Source organism: Ostrea edulis, chromosome 8 (genome assembly GCF_947568905.1).
Source record: "Ostrea edulis chromosome 8, xbOstEdul1.1, whole genome shotgun sequence".
NCBI classification, from domain to species: domain Eukaryota; kingdom Metazoa; phylum Mollusca; class Bivalvia; order Ostreida; family Ostreidae; genus Ostrea; species Ostrea edulis.
In genome coordinates, this window is record NC_079171.1 from 4,394,376 (window position 1) to 4,413,869 (window position 19,494).

At 34.8% G+C, this 19,494-nt stretch overlaps 1 protein-coding gene and 1 long non-coding RNA gene across 2 annotated transcripts; both read left to right on the forward strand.

The window, feature by feature from the left end:
- Positions 1-350: 350 nt before the first annotated feature.
- Positions 351-17,721, forward strand: LOC125660772 (cysteine dioxygenase type 1-like). The gene is made up of 3 exons (XM_048892577.2): positions 351-507; positions 16,761-16,996; positions 17,141-17,721. The coding sequence occupies exons 1-3, from the start codon at positions 383-385 to the stop codon at positions 17,281-17,283; spliced, it is 504 nt and encodes a 167-aa protein (XP_048748534.2). The 5' UTR covers positions 351-382; the 3' UTR covers positions 17,284-17,721.
- LOC125660781 (uncharacterized) lies at positions 13,236-15,947 on the forward strand. The gene is made up of 3 exons (XR_007364475.2): positions 13,236-13,328; positions 14,739-14,841; positions 15,723-15,947. It is a non-coding gene; the product is annotated as an uncharacterized LOC125660781 (long non-coding RNA).
- Positions 17,722-19,494: the final 1,773 nt, after the last annotated feature.

Consider the following 19,494-nt stretch of genomic DNA (forward strand, 5'->3'; position numbering starts at 1 on the left):
GACCTTAATCTTATTTTTAAAACATTTTTTTTTTATTATTTTGATACTGGTATTCACCTTTAACCTGTCTGAATTGTAATAGCCAATGACCACTACACGTATGAACATATATCAACGTTGAACAACCCGGTATAACTAACATTAGCACATGACACCATTGTTTGTAACCACATGCATGTACCTGTATGGAACTATTCAGAAACTGTTGGGAATTTCCAATGACATTTCCTAGAATTAGTCTTTTTATTAGGCAATATACTCAGCTTTCTTTGCATCATATCTTTTTCCAAGAACCAGGATATCATTTCATGGAAAAGGGTCTGTATATCGAATAAAAGCGGTTCCAATTGTGTTTGGGTGATATTCTAACAGGAACAGGAGAATGAATCTGGCTGATCTTAAAGAAAATATCCGGTGTGAGTTCGTGATGAAGGAGAAGATGAAAAGATTTTTGAATAATTACACTGGTCGAGAATGGGTAGAAAAGACAAAATGGAACAATGACAGGTAAGTGATATAAACAGATTGAATGGAATAAGGAGAGGTAGATGGGAAGTAACTTTAAAGAACTAAAGCAAAAACATCTGAGGCTTTTGTTAGCATGCATTGATGAACTGTACATAAGGACCATATGCAAGTCGTGTTAAAGGCGAAGATAACTAACAGTGATAAGTCTCATAACTTATATAAGCAATACAAAATAGAGAGTTGGGCACACACGGACCCCTGGATATACCAGATGTGGGATCAGGTGCCCAGGAGGAGTAAGCATCCCCTGTCGACCGGTCAGAAAGAAATTAATGAGTACCATATCTGAATTTTAAATCAAAGTACTGAAAGTACTGGGAATCGCTAGGCTTGGCTTATAATGATGCTGTATGGGTATGCAAGTTATGATAGTACTATTAACATATCAAAACAAAATGTTCAATAATTTGCTACATATGTTAAGTAAGGGAAAGAATGAAATATTGGAAGTTTGGAACAGTTTTCTAAATAATTATAAATGCATGCTACACTGTATGCTAGTATTGAAGATGGGGATTTCCTTATGAAATATTTTTCATGAAATTGAAAATGAAAATATTTTATAGTAATACATCTTGTTGTTCGATTTAGTTCGATCCTTATTGTAAAAATGATTTATAACGTAATGGGACTGTTAAATTAATGAAATGACCGCATTTTGCAGTGATATACATTTAAATATATAAAACCTTTGCTGGAATAAATTACAAACTCGTTTTGATATATGAAGAGTGCGCCTTTTTATTAAATGACATCTAAGAAGAGGAATATTTAGTTTTTCTCCAACACAACTTTGCCACACAATACTACTCAGAGAAACATTAAAAGTCATTAACCCAAAAGAATTTTCATTCCTCTGATAAAATATTAGAAATATGTCTCATCATTTCATCTCCATCAAATCTAATTTATTTCTCGACAATCTCAAGAATGTTCTCAAATAATTCGAAAACAAATCTAAGTCAATTGATAAGCTCTTGTAAAACACTTTCTAACTTTTTACATACATTTACCTAAGCTTAATCAATTTATGGTGCAGAATATTTTAAGAAGAAACGTGATTACCGCTTGTAAAGAAATTCCTTAAATTTTGATTTTGATGAGATTAATGTAATTGCCCGATTAAAAAAAATTAGCAGCATCTATTATTTTAAATTCCCATTAATCTAGTGTAAATAAAAGTCATTGGTTGCCTTTTTAAGGAATTAATTCACAGTTTACAATAGTCTTGCATTCCAACGTATTAGCGAGCAGCTACAAACATAATGGGTTTTTCACCTCATCCACTCGCCAAAAAAAAAAAAAGAGAACAAAAGTATGAAACGAAAACAAATTCGATCCGATCCATTAACGCTTTAACTACCATAAATTTTCGAGTTTTCCTTCAAAGCTGATAATAAAATTTCGAAGTGAAATTAAAGCATTTTCTACTCACATTTTTTTAATATAACCTATACATATTCTGAGAGGAAAAATCTTGAAGATTTTAATTATGCACTACAATGTGGTGTACCGGTTGCCATGACAACAAAAATAGACCACAAATCCAAAAAAAAAGTGTTTGCTCACCATTTTCGTCACATAAAACATGATTTGCCTCATACCTTTCCAATGTTCTCAAATGATCCCGAAGGTATTTACATTCGTCTGATGAAATCTCAAACGTACACTTCATTATCTAAATCAAATCTAAGTGTATAATCTCAAGATAACTCACATTCTAAAGAAACGTTAAATCGAAATAATCCGACTTTATATAATGTATCTTGTATTTTTGAGAATTGTTTATAATTTTCAATTTCTTAGTATCACACTTATTACATCATGTGAAAGTAATTTCCTTTTCTCAAAGAATGTCTTAATCATACTTAGAACTTATATAATATAATGTATCCAATCCATGGTGCCCTAGGTGAGGTGTAAGCACCTTTTCGCTTCCACTGTACATTATGAATATTCATATATGTTATATAATATTATGTAACAATAACTCCTTTTATATGACCATTATTTGAGGTGCCCTGCCTCTAGTACCGTAGGGTAAACGATGAACTCTCTTGTGTAGAATTAGAATACCTTGAATTATGGTTTTTTTTCTTTTAGCTTATATGAAACATTGAAATCAAATTTCTAAATTTAACAATATTATCACATACAATACTTTTCCCTGTTTCTAATTATACACAATAATGTACTGTATAATATTATTTTCTTTTCGTGTATATGATTTTGTAATTACTGTGCTATATATGTGTCCGATCCAGGGGCCCCTGGCACTCTAGGCGAGGAATAAAATGGTTTACTTGATAATAAAAGAAAGAAAATGAGGCTTCCCATATTTATGTAGCAATATCCCATTATCACCTGCATATGGTGTTTATATATCTCAACTGATTCGATACGCAAGAGCTTGTTCTGAGTATAGTCAGTTTTTAAATCGAGGCAAGCTACTTACAAACAAGTCGATGGTACAGGGGTTTCAACAGTATCGATTGAAGTCAGCATTTCTCAAACTATATGGTCGTTATAACGATCTAGTTCGTCAATACAACCTATCATTGGGTCAAATGCTGTCTGACGTGTTTCATACCGATAGTTTGGCCGTTTACCTGATCAGAATATAGGGCTCACGGCGGGTGTGACCAGTCGACAGGGGATGCTTACTCCTCCTAGGCACCTGATCCCACCTCTGGTGTGTCCAGGGGACCATGTTTGCCCAAATATCTATTTTGTATTGCTTAAAGGAGTTATGAGATTGATCACTGTTCGTTATCTTCACCTTTCATCTACATAATTTTGAATGCTGTTCAAATGATTCCACAACATTATTGTGATTTTCTTTAATTTTCATAGAAAACTTCATTCTTCTCAATTTACTACAACAAAGAAAAAATATCTAAATTTAATATTGGTTTTGTAGGATAGTTGTATCACATCTGAAAATCACATAACATTATCTCTAAATTAAAAGTTAGGGTCTACATATGTTTACTTAGTATTATAGTTTATCATATACATGGCAATAATTATGCAGATTCTGCACTGCGTGGTACGGATGACGTCACAATAGCCAATATCAACGACCGGTCCGAAAATCCATATCACATATCAGACCGGCGTGCAAAAATGCATATCAAGCCGGAAATTACGTATTCGCTCGTAATAATCACTGTATCTAAGTTTTTACCGTAGTAAATCAATGTATGAAGGTATGATTCGATATGCATTTTAAATCGAGGTAAGCTACTGACAAACAAGTTGATGGTACAGGGGTTTCAACAGTCTCGATTGAAGTCAGCATTACGCAAGTTCTATGGTTGTTATAACTATCTAGTTCGTCAGTACAACCTCGCATTGGGTCAAATGCTGTCTGACGTGTTTCATACCGATTGTTAAGCCGTTCTTTGCACACTGATTTTGACTGCGGATAACTCCGTTTACCTGATCAGAATATAGGCTCCCGGCGGGTGTCACCGGCCAACAGGGCATGCTTACTCCTCCAAGGCACCTGATCCCACCTCTGGTGTATCCAGGGGTTCGTGTTTGCCCAACTATCTATTTTGTATTGCTTATAGGAGTTATGAGATTGATCACTGTTCGTTATATTCACCTTGCATGAAGGTGTTTACTGTAGTAAAACAATATATTAAAGTCCACAGGCCTCATCATATTTTGTTATCAATACAATGAATACATGTATGGTGTATGATAATGTCACATATCAACAGAGGTAAATTCATTTCATGCACAATCAACAGTTGATATTGTTAATCTGCTTTCGGTAGTCTATTTCATACAAATCACAGGTAGCATACTCAGTCCGATGAAAAAAAAAAAAGCAAAAACAAAAACACCGAACCGATCGGGAAATTCAAAATATATAAATCATATAGTTTTCTTAACGAAATATAACAGCAGGTAGCTTTTATCTTTATGCATGCATTAATTAATATCAATGGACATTAATTTATATCCATGAAAACATGATATGTTATTCATTTATTTTACACAATGTATTAAAATTTCCTGTGCCACAACACTAATAATATAGAGTGCATTCATTAAGTAATTAGCGCATTCTATATAACTCGACATTTTTCAAATAAAAAGCACTGTGAGCATCAAATGTCACTGTATTAAAATAAATTACAATTAAACACATACCGTGAAAAAATTGCACTAACCAGTAAGTTTACGTTTTAATGAGGAATATCTAGCACGTATATAAGATAACACTTAATCACAGTCATTCACCACATCATGCTTCCATCTGTCTTCAGTAAAGAATGGAGACATTGGTAGTTAAACCTTGAACTGTCCTCGTTTCCAAGGATAGACGACGCGTTTTAAAAGACACTGTCGTCAAGGGGCAAAAGGATACTTATCTTTTCTGTCTTCATAAAATTTCGCGATCAGACAAAACTGATATTAATCTAGTCAAAATTGATGAATAGAAATGACAAATGCAGCGAAGTCATATGATTTTTTAAAATACAAACTTGAAACATTGTGGTGTGCTCTACATGCTTATATATTTTTAAAGAAAGTTTTTCCGGCTTGATATCTAGCATTCCAATTTTTTAAAGAAAAATAACGATGTATGATGCAGTGACCAGTCGGTATTCATTTGAACAAAATTTCCCATTTACTCACAACACTCAATTACTAGTATTATCAAATGCCACTAGTCCGTTAATGGATCGAATTTTTTTTTCGTTTCTTACTTTTGTTTTCTTTTTCAAGGAGAGTGGGTGGGTTGAAAAACTCATTATGTATGTAGCTGCTCGCTAATACCTCTGTCAACGCTAGGTTGCAAGACTATTGCAAACCGTTTATTAAATCCTTAAAAAGGCAACCCATTCATTTGTTTTGCACAAGATTAATGGAGATTTAAAATAATACATGCAGCTAAGATTTTTTTTAATCGGGCAAATACATTAGTTTCATCAAAATCAAGATTTCAAGAATTTCTTTACAAGCGTAAACACATTTCTTCTTAAAATATTCTGCACCATGAATTGGTTAAGTCATGCGCATTAAAATTTCCGTGTGAACGCGGTTCAAATTTAATTCGCATTAACTTACGTTTAATTAGGTAATTGTAGAAAAGTTTAAAAGTGTTGTACAAGAATATTGTAATTGCGGCACTATGACAGCAGTATCAATGGGCAGAGAATGGAAAGAATAAGTTATCAAATGGGATCACAGTTTTACAAGAAAATGGAGTGACCAAAAACACAGCTGAAGAACAGAAAAACAGATTGCCATTGCAACTTAATCTTCTCACTGTTGTTTTCAGGGGATGAAAACCTCTTATTAATTGGACAGGCTTATAAAATCATTTCTAAAGGTGAATACCAGAGAAGAAATGATAAGATTTGAAAGGTTATTTCTTTTTCGGTATTCTATTTTTCCATTTTCAATTTATTTTATATTTGTGAAACAACATACTGTCACAATCGATGGGAGAGAGGGTGTCAGAAAATGGCAGCTCGGGGAAAGGGGTAATATACACGAGCGCTTGCTTAAATTGTACGTGTATGTTATTACGATTTCAAAATACGTACATGCATACACCATGTACAATGTACGGATATATGTATAATAATGAAGTATATAAAACGATGGAACTTCCTGTTTTCAATGTAATTTCTGCTGCCCTCGTTCATAATACAATAAGCCTTTTGATTTTACAAATTGTCGATCACCCCCATAATATCAACTAAGCGTATATTATTTTAGGTTCAGTTCCATTTTCCATTCCACGTTTTAGCAACACCCGATGATTGTTCACAAACAGCCAAACCACGCGATCTCTTCCAACCCGCGCGGATTTCATATATCCTAATATGTAAAATTTTCACCTTATTCAATCCAAAAAAGGGATTGAAATGAAAACTGCAACAAACGATAATTATACTAAGAAAAAAAGTTTTTTTCTGAACAAAGACAACAAAAGTCATTTACTTTTAAAATTCCATTTTAGTGATGAATCCATGGTATATTGAAACATGTCCAGCATATTCTTTACATAATTCTTTCAAATACTGTAAAACTTGAAAGACTCAATTTCAATTACAATCAAATACAAGTACAAGTATTTGAGTATTAAAGTTTTAACTACAAGAAAACTTCGGAATTTAAATTTAACAGTCACACCATACAGCACATATTTTTGTTGACATAAAAAAGACCCCCACTGCTCAATGGTCACAAGTGTGGAGTACGGGTCTAAACAATATTTGCAGTCTTTCAACAGAGGTGGTCACATCCCAACATGAGTGAAAAATTCTCAAAGGGATGTCAAACAAAAGCAAACAAACATATACAAATTTCAAAAAATTCTCTGAACATCAAGTAGTCGTTGGAGGATTGCTTGTGTAAGTACACTAGAAATGCATACAAACAATATTTATATTAGAAAGGACTTTGCACAAGTTGACTAATCTACAATAATATTTATAATATTCATGCATGCAAATAAACGTGTGCACACTTGCAGACATTTCAAAATATTTTTGGATCTGATATAGTCTTTCTATGACATTTAGCTGGGGTTTATATAATACGCAAGTTCCGAGAGATCAACTTTTCTGCGATGGAGGTACATTCAGTATTCTGTTGAACTATTGAGCGGGTACAATATGTATATAAGTGTTACAGACTAGCTATGAAGATAAGGATAAAAGTTCTTAAAGCTTTTATTTTGTTTATATCAGCGGTTGCTATATATCAAACTGACCATTTGTTTGAATTAGGCCATTGAAGTAAATATGAATTTATTTTTTTATTTTGTCTTCTCCAGGAGTGATAATCTAATCAAAGAAAGTTGGTGATTATCGATTTTTATAAGAGCTATTTTATTATCAATTAATCATAAACTTTCTAAAATTGTGTGTCCGAGCAGTTTGATGTCTGATCATCCTTTAGGCCATATATGAAGGCAGCGATAACCATTTGTACCCACCACGTGTGGAAGAAAGTTTTGCGTCTCACTGTGCGTAAGAGTTCCACAAAGGGACCCACGACTGGGGATGCTTACTTCTCCTAGGCACCTGATCCCACCTCTGGTGTGTCCAGGGGTCCGTGTTTGCCCAACTATCTACTGTGTGTTGCTTGTAGGAGTTATGAGATTGATCACTGTTCGTTATCTTCACCTTTCATTTGGCAACCAGTAACTTGTGTATTCTTTACATAAAGTCTCATTTCATATGAACTAATCTGTTGAAATTGACATCCCAAAAAAGTTTCACATTCCCTTCTTCTTGGATAATTCCTGCACCTCCTTTGTACACTGCTTCCTACAATATTGCAATTTAAGTATGAAAACGTACATACGTTAGAAGCATACGTTAGATTCACAAACAAGTAGCTACTTTTCAAAGAAATAGCAAATTAAAATTTTGATTTAAATTGCTGTCTTAACAGCTTCCATTCTCTTTTTACACCCCCCCCCCATTAGGACAGGTTGGAAGAGATAGCTTTTCCTAAACATAACTGCAGTATCTCTACTTTTGGACAGCTGATTTTCCTGGTGAAGTAGCTTTGCTCTGATCACACCCTGCCTCTTCTCAAATACATTCTCAGAATAAGCAAAGTGTGGACCATGTCGAATACTTTCATCAGTCTGAAAACATAATCAATCTCTTTAAATCAAATCACAAAAAATAATTGAGTGTATTTCATCTTGTTTATCGTTTGGTTTTATTTGAGAAATAATAAGGAAAAAATACTTGTACCTACCAAATGGGTCATCAAATGTGTCGTTACTTTGTTCATCAACTCTGGAACATGGCGTTCAACAAGAGATACTTCTTGACAAGATTGTCAAGGAGATGCACATCTTCCACCGCGAAAATATCCGAGTATACGACCTTGTTTATCTAATTCTAGGAAAAATCATGTTCAATATTACATTACTGAGAAATATATCAAAATTCAACTTTCCCTGCAGTAAATGGTTAAACTTTTATTGGAAGAAAGGGAATGTTCTTCGAAGGTAAAATTATGGTTGAAACCCTATTTAAACTTGAAACCTAGTGTGTCATTGAGCTTTCACACGAAGCTTAGGATATATTGACCATTTTGACTTGTTCAGAAAAACAATATATCATATATATACTTACCAGAGACAGGATACAGGTCATTTACAGAAGCCTTGCCTCCAGACCAGCATAGTCAAAACTGAAGGGTACAACTTAAATCTAAATTTAAAATCAGATATGAATATTAATTATCAAAATCATTTATCATATATTTTCATCAAATTGTCTATCAAATGAATGATCTTTCCTTGCAAGAATGTTGTACCATAATTCTTTCTTTACATGCTACACACAAATGTTTTCAAGTTTTTCCCTTGCATGCTGTTCACGATCTTGGTAACGTTCAATTTCACTTGCTGATGGGCATCTAGAGCACTTATATGGCTTTCAAGTGATGCTGTCTGAGTATCTGTTAATGAATCAATGCAGAGTGGTTGAAATGAACTAAACTTCGTCGTATTGGTGCTCATCAGGTTGTTGAAGATGTCATTTAATACGTACCCCCTGCAAGGTTGTGTCGATTTAAATGACATATTTTGCAAAATGATGCATTACAGACGTTGCAGCGAAAACTCATCGTACCAACCACAAGGACTAAGTCCGTTTTGGGTCCGAACTCTGTGATAACATAATGTCCTAGTAAAAATAAACAAGTGAAATCGAGAGAACAATGACGTATATCTTTGTTATTTTAAGAACTTGTGGCTTGAAAGTTCGCATGCAAGTAATTGAAACATTAATCCTTGCAAGGAAAACGACAAATTACGTATAACGTACCTAGTTAGATTTTTTAGGCATTTGAATAGAGCGGTTAGTTTTTTTTATCTGGGTCAGAGTTAGACCCCTTTCTATATTTATGGTATCACAGGGGTCAGGCCCAAAACGGGCTTAACCCCTGTGGCACCAACTGTCGAAATCGATGTTCAGAAAACGCTTTTCACACACTGTGCATTACTTGCCATCGGTTCAAGCGTGAAGTTAACCAAACATATTTTAACAAGCTCTAGCAGACGACCAAACCATAAGGTTCGAAAAGATGGAGAGAGATTACTTGGCAGTGAGTATCCCTAAATTTATTTATAGTCAATACATTGACCCATGTCTATGAATAAAATGTTTAGATTTTAAGGCAATACAAGTATAGATATATGCGTGTTTACTCAATATCTAAGGGCAGTAACTCAAACAAAGATGAGAAGTGGATCTAAAAACTGCCTGATAGTTTGGTTTTATAATGATGAACAAACAGGAATCATAAATAAACAGTTCATTTACTTTTAATTGACATTCAGTCATTACGGTGCATAGAATTTATTCACAGGGCTCTCAAGATGACCTTTTCGACAACTCACAAGTGGGGCCTCTCCCAAATCCCCCATATTTTCCACAAGCTGTTCATGAATCACCCCCTGCTCTCCACAGGACAAAATTATGGCAATGTGTCAGGAATTTGTAAGGAACATAATAATAATTATTATTATTGTGATGATCAGCGTATCCATAAATATCAATTTATTCAAAAGTGAAATATTATTTTTCAATGATTTCTTGATAGAAATATTGTTTTCTTTAAAAAAAAACCAAAAACATAAAGAAGAAATAAAACAATAAAAAAGTGATTATAAGATAATTGATGTTTGTTTGTTTGATACAAATTTCTCTTAGAATTAGAATTAAATGCACAGTTTGGTCGAAATCAAAACCTTCGTAAGTAAGGAATATTTAATGTTCTTTTAAGTGAAATAACAGAAAAGGTTGACAGAGGAGGTTACCAAATTGAGAGGAGAGGTCCAAAGGATGAAGAACAGAGAAACATCATCAATGACCAAAGTGTCAGTAGAAGGGTCCACTATTGAGGCATGGTGTAAACACCTTGGAATTGGTAAATCATTAGTAATAAAAGTCATAGGATTAAGAGTTATGATCCATTTTATATTGTGAATTAAATGGATTAAAACATATGTTGAAAACTTTTAATCTCAGTAAAAGCATTTATGAGTGATTTATTTACTATGTCATAATAACATTTTACTGACCTTATGCTAGTGTAACTGCAGCTATATATTTTAGCTCACCTGAACTGATCACCCTTTGCCTTCCGTCCGTCTTTCTAGCTGTCGTCCGTCTTTAAACTTTTCACATTTTCAACTTCTTCACAAAAACCACGTGGCCAATTTTAACCAAAGTTGGCACTATATGTATCTTTAGGTAAATAGGATTCTAAGTTGTTGAAAAATAAGAGTCGAGTCCCCTTCCAAGAGGAGATAATCAAGAAAAGGTAAAAACAGGATGGGGTCACCAAAATTCTTCTTTTCAAGAACCCATGGACAAGAAAAGATGAAACTTATACGGAAGCTTTCTGAGGTAGTGTAGATTGTAAATTGTTCACATCATGGCCCCTGGGGGGTCGAATGGGACCATAATAAGAGATGTATATTAAAATATATTGGATTTAAAAAAAAATCTTCATTTCAAGAACCACTGGACCAGAAAAGATTAAACTGATATGCAAGCTCTCTGAAGCAGTGTAGCAGGTAAATGGTGCAAATCATGGTTCCGGAGGGTCGTATGGGGCAACAATAGGGCATCAAACTTTTACATCGAAATATATAGGAAAAAGCTTTACAAATCCTTTTATCAAGAACCACTGGCACAGAACAGACGTAAACCTTAAGTGAAAACTTCCTGAGGTAGTGTAGCTTGTATATTGATACAATCATGGGCCCCGGGGTACGGTGCGGCCACAATAGACAATTAAATTTTAATTAGCAATGTACATGGGGAAATGTTTTAAACTTCTCTCCTCAAGAACATTAAAGCCATGATAAATTATATTTATGTGAAAGCATCCTCAACTGACGTAAATTCAATCAAGTTTGTTGAACTCTTGAATCCCGACAACAGGGTGGAGCCACTATAGGTGATCAGAGTTTGAATTTATAGGAGAAGATGTTAAAAACTTCTCAAGAATAGCAAAGCCAATATCTATCATATTTATGTGGAAGCATCGTCAGATAGTATATATTCAATTTTGTTCAAATCATGGCCCCTGTGTTTAGGGTATTGCCACAAAATGCGTTCAAACTTGTATGTAGGAATACATGTTTACAGCGGGAAAAGCTGCTGATGGAGAACATCTAGGCCAAGTGAAACAGTTGAGCGTTGTGGTCCATGGGCCTCTTGTTTAAAGCCATCATATACCTGTTTTACTTAATAAATACTGTAAATTAATGAATTGATTGTATTTTCACAGGAGTATGTAAACTTCCTAAAGGCCGACTTCAGCATATTTACTTGGATCAATTTCCAAGATCAAGAAATACAGGTTTGTTAGTTGATATAATCCTGATGAACAGTGAAAATTGTTATGTGGTCAAATACTTAAAAAGAGGTGCAAAAGTGAAACACTACCTTGCTAACAAAATTAAGAACGAGTAACTTAAATTAGGGTATATTGTTTTCATTTCCAAAGTGAAAAATGTACCTTTTTGCTGTAAGAGGCAAAATTTCTCATCTTAGTTCTAAGTTCACCTGAGCCAAAGAGCTTTTCTGTCTGCCATCCATCTGTCGTCCATCTAACTGTCTGTTTGTTTGTCTGTGTATCCGTCTATCCGTCTGTAAACTTTTCACATTTTCACTTCTTTTCAAGAACCACTTGGACATTTTTCAACCAAACTTGCCATCCAGCATTCTTGTGTGAAGGGGATTTCAGATGAAGAGCAACACCCTCTTCCAAGGGGAGATTTTTGTAAAATTAATGAAAATATAGTGGCATTTATCAAAAAATCTTTTTCTCAAGAACCACTGGACCACAAAAGATAAAACTTTTGTGGAGGCTTTAATGCATCAATTTAGATTCAAGTTCTTTAAATCATGATCATCGGGGCTAAGGCAAGGTCACAATAGGCAATTAGGGGAAAAAATCATTAAAGATCTTCTTCTAAAGAGGTGCAAAGCCAAGATCATAAGTCTTCAACGTGTTCAAACATTCAATTTATACCGTTGGTATTCAAATAAATAAATCATTTAGGTCATCATTTTCACACTGAATTGACTACGGGCTTTTCCGTTTATCCGATCATGACAAGGAGCACACGGCGGGTGCTAGCGCACTTTCCCATGGCGCCTGATCCCACCTCTGATGTTTGTAGAGGTCCGTGTTTGCTCTGCTCCGAATTTCTTATGGAATTTCAACCTTGATTACTGTTCGTTATCATCATATTTCAATTCATGGGTTTAAACTTTGGGATGCAAATATTTGTTATAAATCAGTCACAAATGTAAATATAAGTACATGTAATAAGATATCATATTCAAACATCATCTGAACGTAAATACGGGTTGATACATAATGGAATCTGTCATAATGTTCTTCATGGGATTTTAATCACGTGACCAACCCGTATTTAAATCCCGATAAAAGTTTTAAAATGATAACGTATTTCTCAATTAAATACGTCCCAGAACTGGTGAAACCAAACTGCATCAGCCAAATTTTACAAAGGTTAATGAAGCTATATTATATTGTTATACCTGCTCTGAGAGACAAGGACATTGACAAATTAACCCCCATGTCTTGTTTTTATTTCAAAAACAGGTCTGAATTTTCTAGCTGTAAGATAACCTTTTTTTTAGGGAATGCTGAATGCCTTTGCCAATAAAGCTGGTTGGGTTGAGAGAAGTAATGCCTTAAGGGTTTTGTCAAGTTTTGGCTCGATAACGTTTATATATTATAGGAACCAAACAAGACCAAAGGTAATTAAGAAACAGTAGTAAATTGAAATGTCTTCATTTAATGTACATGTATTTCATTACAAAGACATAAAACAATGTTAAACCTTTTAATGTAAAGGAAGCTTTTCTCTGAGTGGGATAAACTATTAAATACGCATAATTCATTGAAATAGTTTGATATCTGAATAATTGTATTATGTTGTTTGAAATATGTAATTAAAAATATACATATGGTTGACGTCATTATTTAAGGAATGACTTTAATTCTGGGGCAAGTTATACGAGTATAACCTGGTTTGGGTCAGTTTACGCTTTATAATCCGCGAAGCGGATTATAAAAAAGCGTAAACTGACCCAAACCAGGTTATACTCGTATAACTTGCCCCAGAATTAAAGTCATTCCTTATAATTTAATGCAAGAGACAAAGATGCTAACCTTTGTTTATCAAAATGTACATACACTCGGAAAAATACAAGTCAACCAAGCCGCGCAATGATTTACTTAGCAACAGCGACACGAAGCGTCTAGATCTAGCTGCGAAGCCAAAGGTCGCCATCTTTAATCTTAGTTCTACGGAGCCTAGCCATTTATCAAAATATTGTATCGAAAGTGAAGTTTATCATGATAGAAAATATGTGTAGACTATTCATGTCATGCGTATTTCGCTGCCCTTTAGAGATAGAGATCGACTCTGAAGTCGCTCATCTCCGACAGATTGAGAAAATACGGGAAATTGCATTGTTTAGGCCTACCCAAAATAAATCTTCAAATATCAGAAAATGCAATAATTTACGGCTTTCAACTCTGTGAAAACTTCTACTAAATGAAAACTTACCCTTGTATGCAATGTTGTCGCTAATAGTAAATCCGACACAAGAAAATATGTAAGCAAGTAACAAATAGCATCCACATGTCAATGTGTCTGACGTCATGTGATAAAATGTGACGTATGAATTTTTGCTTGCTTTGTTGAAAGACGGATCAAGGAATGAAACAACGCACTCCCCTTCTTTTCCCCAGTGAGAAATGTATTTCAAAATGAACAGGGTAATGCTTACTTGGCAAATCATTAATTCGAATATAATATGTTTGTTTTAAGATATCAATAGTATTATTCGACCATACATACAGAGAAAGATGTTTAACAAAAGTGATTTGCGTACAAGTAGGCCTAGATGCTAATAATGACAACGAGAAAACAACATGTGTATCAAACCGAAGTATCTTATTGTGCACGTTGACTTTCTATTCCATAGAAGTTTAGAGAGAGAGAAAAAAATAGTTCCGACATCTGGTTGTCAAGGGGGTGTGTCCCCATACCAAACCAGCTGACCAAACCAGGTTATACAAAAATAACCTGTGTTCCTCAATTGGAATTTGACCAATCAGAGACAAGGATACAATAAGAATTAAATTATTTCTTTTTGTAGTTAGTGGGCGACAAGCAGAGTAATGACTACCCGTGGAAGTGTTTTTTTGCCGCCAGCGATTTCACTTGTGGACAGAGAAAGGGGACACTTGATCTTAATGCTGGTAATTAATTCCATGCAATATTGCTTGTTTTACCAACCACATTAGCTATACAGTATTTTTCAAACTGCTTTCTATATTAAGATAAAGATTTAGATACCACATTTGCTTGACATTAATTTATAGATTCATAAATTTGATATGTGAAAGAAGGATTTAATTATCTTTATCTTACCTGCATGGGAATCAAATTTTTGGTCTCATGTAAAAACATTAGAAATTAAAGTAGACTTAAAAATTCTTAACACTTTCATATTAAATCCAAGGGGACCTCATTTTAATGAAAGTTGAAAATAACGAACAGTGATCAATCTCATAACTCCTATAAAGGTGAAGATAACGAACAGTGATCAATCTCATAACTCCTATAAAGGTGAAGATAACGAACAGTGATCAATCTCATAACTCCTATAAGCAATACAAAATAGAGAGTTGGGCAAACACGGACCCCTGGACACACCAGAGGTGGGATCAGGTGCCTAGAAGGAGCAACCATCCCCTGTCGACCGGTCACACCTGCTACGAGCCCTATATCCTGATCAGGTAAACGGAGTTATCCGTAGTCAAAATCAGTTTATTAAGAACGGCCTAACAATCGGCATGAAACACGCCAGACAGCACTTGACCCAACGATAGACTTTAATTCAATATGAAGTTTATTTTTTCTAAAAGAAGAAATGGAAATGGCATGCATTTACTCATTGTCACAAATCACGGCCAAAAGGTATCATCCTCTCGCATTCTGGAAAGCGGACTCCGGACTGTGGCTTGAGACAATGGCATTTACGTAGAAGGAAATCATCTCACTTTAGCGTTGATTCACTTACAAAGCATGTTTAATATCTCAAACCATACGTATATATGTTTATTTCTAATTTCCATAGAGATATTTCTGCTCAACACAGAAATTGTTCCGTAAAGGAGGAACCAGTGGATTTTCATTCTGGACTGAGTTCCGAAAGTTTGTGGACACTGCAAAGAAGGATAGTAGACAGGACAAGTGGGAGAAATTGGAGGAAAAGGAGGAGAGAAGAATTGAAAAATATTTGTCACAACTTTTTAAATTTAGATTTTATAAATTCAAGTATTGTTTACTGTATGTTTATGTATTTCTTATTTAGAATTATAACAGTTATTGATTTACTTGTTACTTTTAAATATGTTATGCTTTTACATATGTGTATGAAAGGAACTGAAATTTAGCACAAAATATATATATCGACAAGTGCTAATCTTGCTTTGTATTCTTTTTGGTGAAAAATTCAATTTTCAAATGTGAATCTGTTATTCTGATTACAAACGTTATGTACATATGCACTGTAAAATCTTTTATTTCTGTTCATCTTCGAATCCGTTCTATATCTATAAGATTGAGATATTTTAGAGAATTTTGTGTAATAGTTGAATTGGTACTTTGCATTTGTTATCTAATTGAAGTAGTTGTAGAATGAATAGATATACTTGATTTCCAGCATATGCATATTACATAATTTAAGGACACATACATGTCTCATATGATTTACATATGAGTTCCTTATATATGATTCTCATATAATTTAGTAGCACAACATACACACAAAACTTTCATATATGATTTACATATGAAACACATCATATGATTCACATATGATGCCCTTTTATGATTATCATATGAAACAAATCAAATGAGCCACATATGAAAATCATATGTGGATAATATGTGGCAAACATGCCTATGTATATGTATTTTAATGTTTTCTGAATTACAATGAGTTGGTTATTAAAGAGAAGGGATTGTAAAACAAATAATGACGTCATACTTCTACACGAAAACCAGAAGATATCTCATTATTTATTTAGGGTACGTGGTCAGGGGGACAACACTCACCGTGTGTAGGGATCAAACAAAAAGCGTAATTTGAATATTGTCATTACATTCACAGGTATACTAGGATACTGCTCGATAAGGAAGACGGTATCTACGAGCTGATGATTTTGTGTTGGAAGCCGGACCAAAAAAGTCCTATACACGACCATTATGGTTCGCAATGCATCATGAAAATCTTACAAGGGGAGGTGTTTGAGGACCTGTACATAAAGCCGAACGACAATGGTGAGCAAATGACACAAATAGGAGAGAGGAAAACATATATAACGGACCAGATGATACACATCACTGGTAAGTATCGGATTACGCACATTTACAGACACACTGTCAAATCACATTTCGCACAACAATATTTAATACCGACTGGTGATTAAATCACCAATAAAACTCTATTTTGATTCGCTTATATTTGCAATAAGACTGTTTATCATTCAGATGGTGTCGGTGTTCACCGAGTCGGAAACAGTAGTAAGGTGCATGCCGTCACCTTACATCTTTATTATCCGCCAATTGTCAAGTGTGGAGTGTATGATGTCAACAACGGTACGAGGACTGTAGCCACACCGGAATTCGACTAAACGTTCGCTTCGGAAATATGATGACAAAACAAGTGAAGTGACCGTAGCCAATTCGACATTCGACAAAAACTTTAAAAAGAAGTGTTGAACTCTTTCTATTCGACATCTATAAGGAGGATCGGAATTCTGGGGACTAGAAGTAATAAAGATATTGAATCACAATGCCTGGGTAATACCACATATCAGGTGGCGGTGATGTTTTGATAAACGTCTGTTTCATACTGTTTTTTACTCGTATTATTCCTTTATGAAATGCACTCTATGTATCTGTTAAGTCCAGGGATCCGCGCTTGTCCTACTCTGAATTTCGTTTTCTTTATAGCATTTATGAGATTTGCCACTGTTCTTATCTTCACCTTTTTATTATTCACTTGTTACTCAGAATGTTTCTCCCTTGATTTATTACATATATAACCAATAAAATTCTCTGTGAATGAATTGTGTGTTCTTTATCAATTCTTGAATTTTGTTACAAATAGCTCTTATCCTTGGACGAATTTGGCTCCACTTGTTTGGCACGCTGTTTTTGGCTATATTTAGATCTAAAACTTCACAGTTATTTCGGATTTCAAACATTTCGGTTGAGCATCACTGAAGAGACATTATTTGTCGAAATGCGCATCTGGTGCATCAAAATTGGTACCGTATAAGTTTTACATATAGAAAGAATGAATACTATTTCTGATTTCATTATATGATATTTACTCATGATACATCACACTTACAATCCCGTGGAGATCCGGGTTACAATAGGTCTTCAGTATCCCTTGCTTGTGGTAGAAGGCGACTAAATGGGGCGGTCCTTCGTTTGAGACCGTAAAAAACCGAGGTCCCGTGTCACAGCAGGTGTGGCACCATAAAGATCCCTCTCTCCTCAAAGGCCATAAGTGCCGAGCATAGGCCTAAATTTTCCAGCCCTTCACGGGCAGTGGTGACGTCTCCATATGAGTGAAATATTATTGAGAGGGACGTTAAACAATGTTAAACAATCAATCACACTTACAGCTGGTAATGTCAATCTAAGAGTGGATGATTATCAAAGAGAAGTACACCTCAACACAATTCTGCACTCATTCTCTTTACTAATAGAGCCACGCCTTTAACAAATCAAAGACCTCTTAGTTGACTCGTCGATAATTTCCAAAAAGGGGTGGGGATATATACATCCCCGTCTTATAATTCTGAATCTTTCAAGTATGGTTAAACAAAATTTACATGCATAAGTATTATGCTTAACTAGATATTTATGGAATTACAACGTCATAAACTAGGAACACGACATATCGGAATTGATCCATAAAGGCTTCAAACGTTGTGTACCATAGAGTTCAATATCAAAGGTCACTTTCCATGGTACCCAGTACATCTGCATGACATGATCACTTATCGGTACTTAAATGTCAAGTATCAAACGCCTACCGCAAAAGACAAAACAGTAACATCTCAGGCACTATTTGTAGCTGGGGTCTGAGTGGTTAGAGCATTCGCGCTCAAAATCATACGGCCTCTCACCTCTGGTCGGCGCGGATTCGAATCCCGCTCGCGCATGTAAGTGAGAAAGTTTCCCAGTTTACTTTCGGAAGGTCGGTGGTCTCTTCCCAGGTTCATTATATCCGGGTTCTCTCTTCCACCAATAAAAACTGGGCGCCACCAGATAAGTGAAAAATTGTTGAGTGTGGCGGAAAACAACAATCAATTAATCAACTATTTGTAGCAGGTATCGATACAAGCATTCTCGTGAAGTCTTCAAATATCTTCATCGCCTCCTCCTTTGTTCTGTTTACATGACGTATTCCCACAAAAATGTACCACGTGTGTATGTAAATGATGTTAACTCGTTCGCTGTTTACTTATTTTACGGTGGGTGTGACTGGTCAACAGGGGATTCTTACTCTTCCTAGGGAACTGATACACCTCTGCCGTGTCCAGGGGTCCGTGTTTCCCCAACTATTTATTTTATATTGCTTATAGGAGTTATGAGATTCATCACTGTTCGTTATCTTCACTTTTCACGTAGAAAAAATATAGAATTCGTTAATTCATTTCAGATATATGTTCGTCACAATAGCCGATATCAATGACCGGTCAGCAAATCCATATCACATATCAGTTCGGCGTGCAACAATGCATCTCAAGCCGGAAATAACGTATTCGCTCGTAACAATCAACGTATCAATGTTTTTACCATGGTAAATCAATGTATCAATGTTT

Coding starts and splice junctions, on each gene's coding strand:
- LOC125660772 (XM_048892577.2), top strand. CDS start 383: ATGAATCTGGCTGATCTTAAAGAAAATATCCGGTGTGAGTTCGTGATG. Junction 508..16,760: donor ACAAAATGGAACAATGACAG/GTAAGTGATATA, acceptor TTACATTCACAG/GTATACTAGGATACTGCTCG. Junction 16,997..17,140: donor CCAGATGATACACATCACTG/GTAAGTATCGGA, acceptor TTTATCATTCAG/ATGGTGTCGGTGTTCACCGA.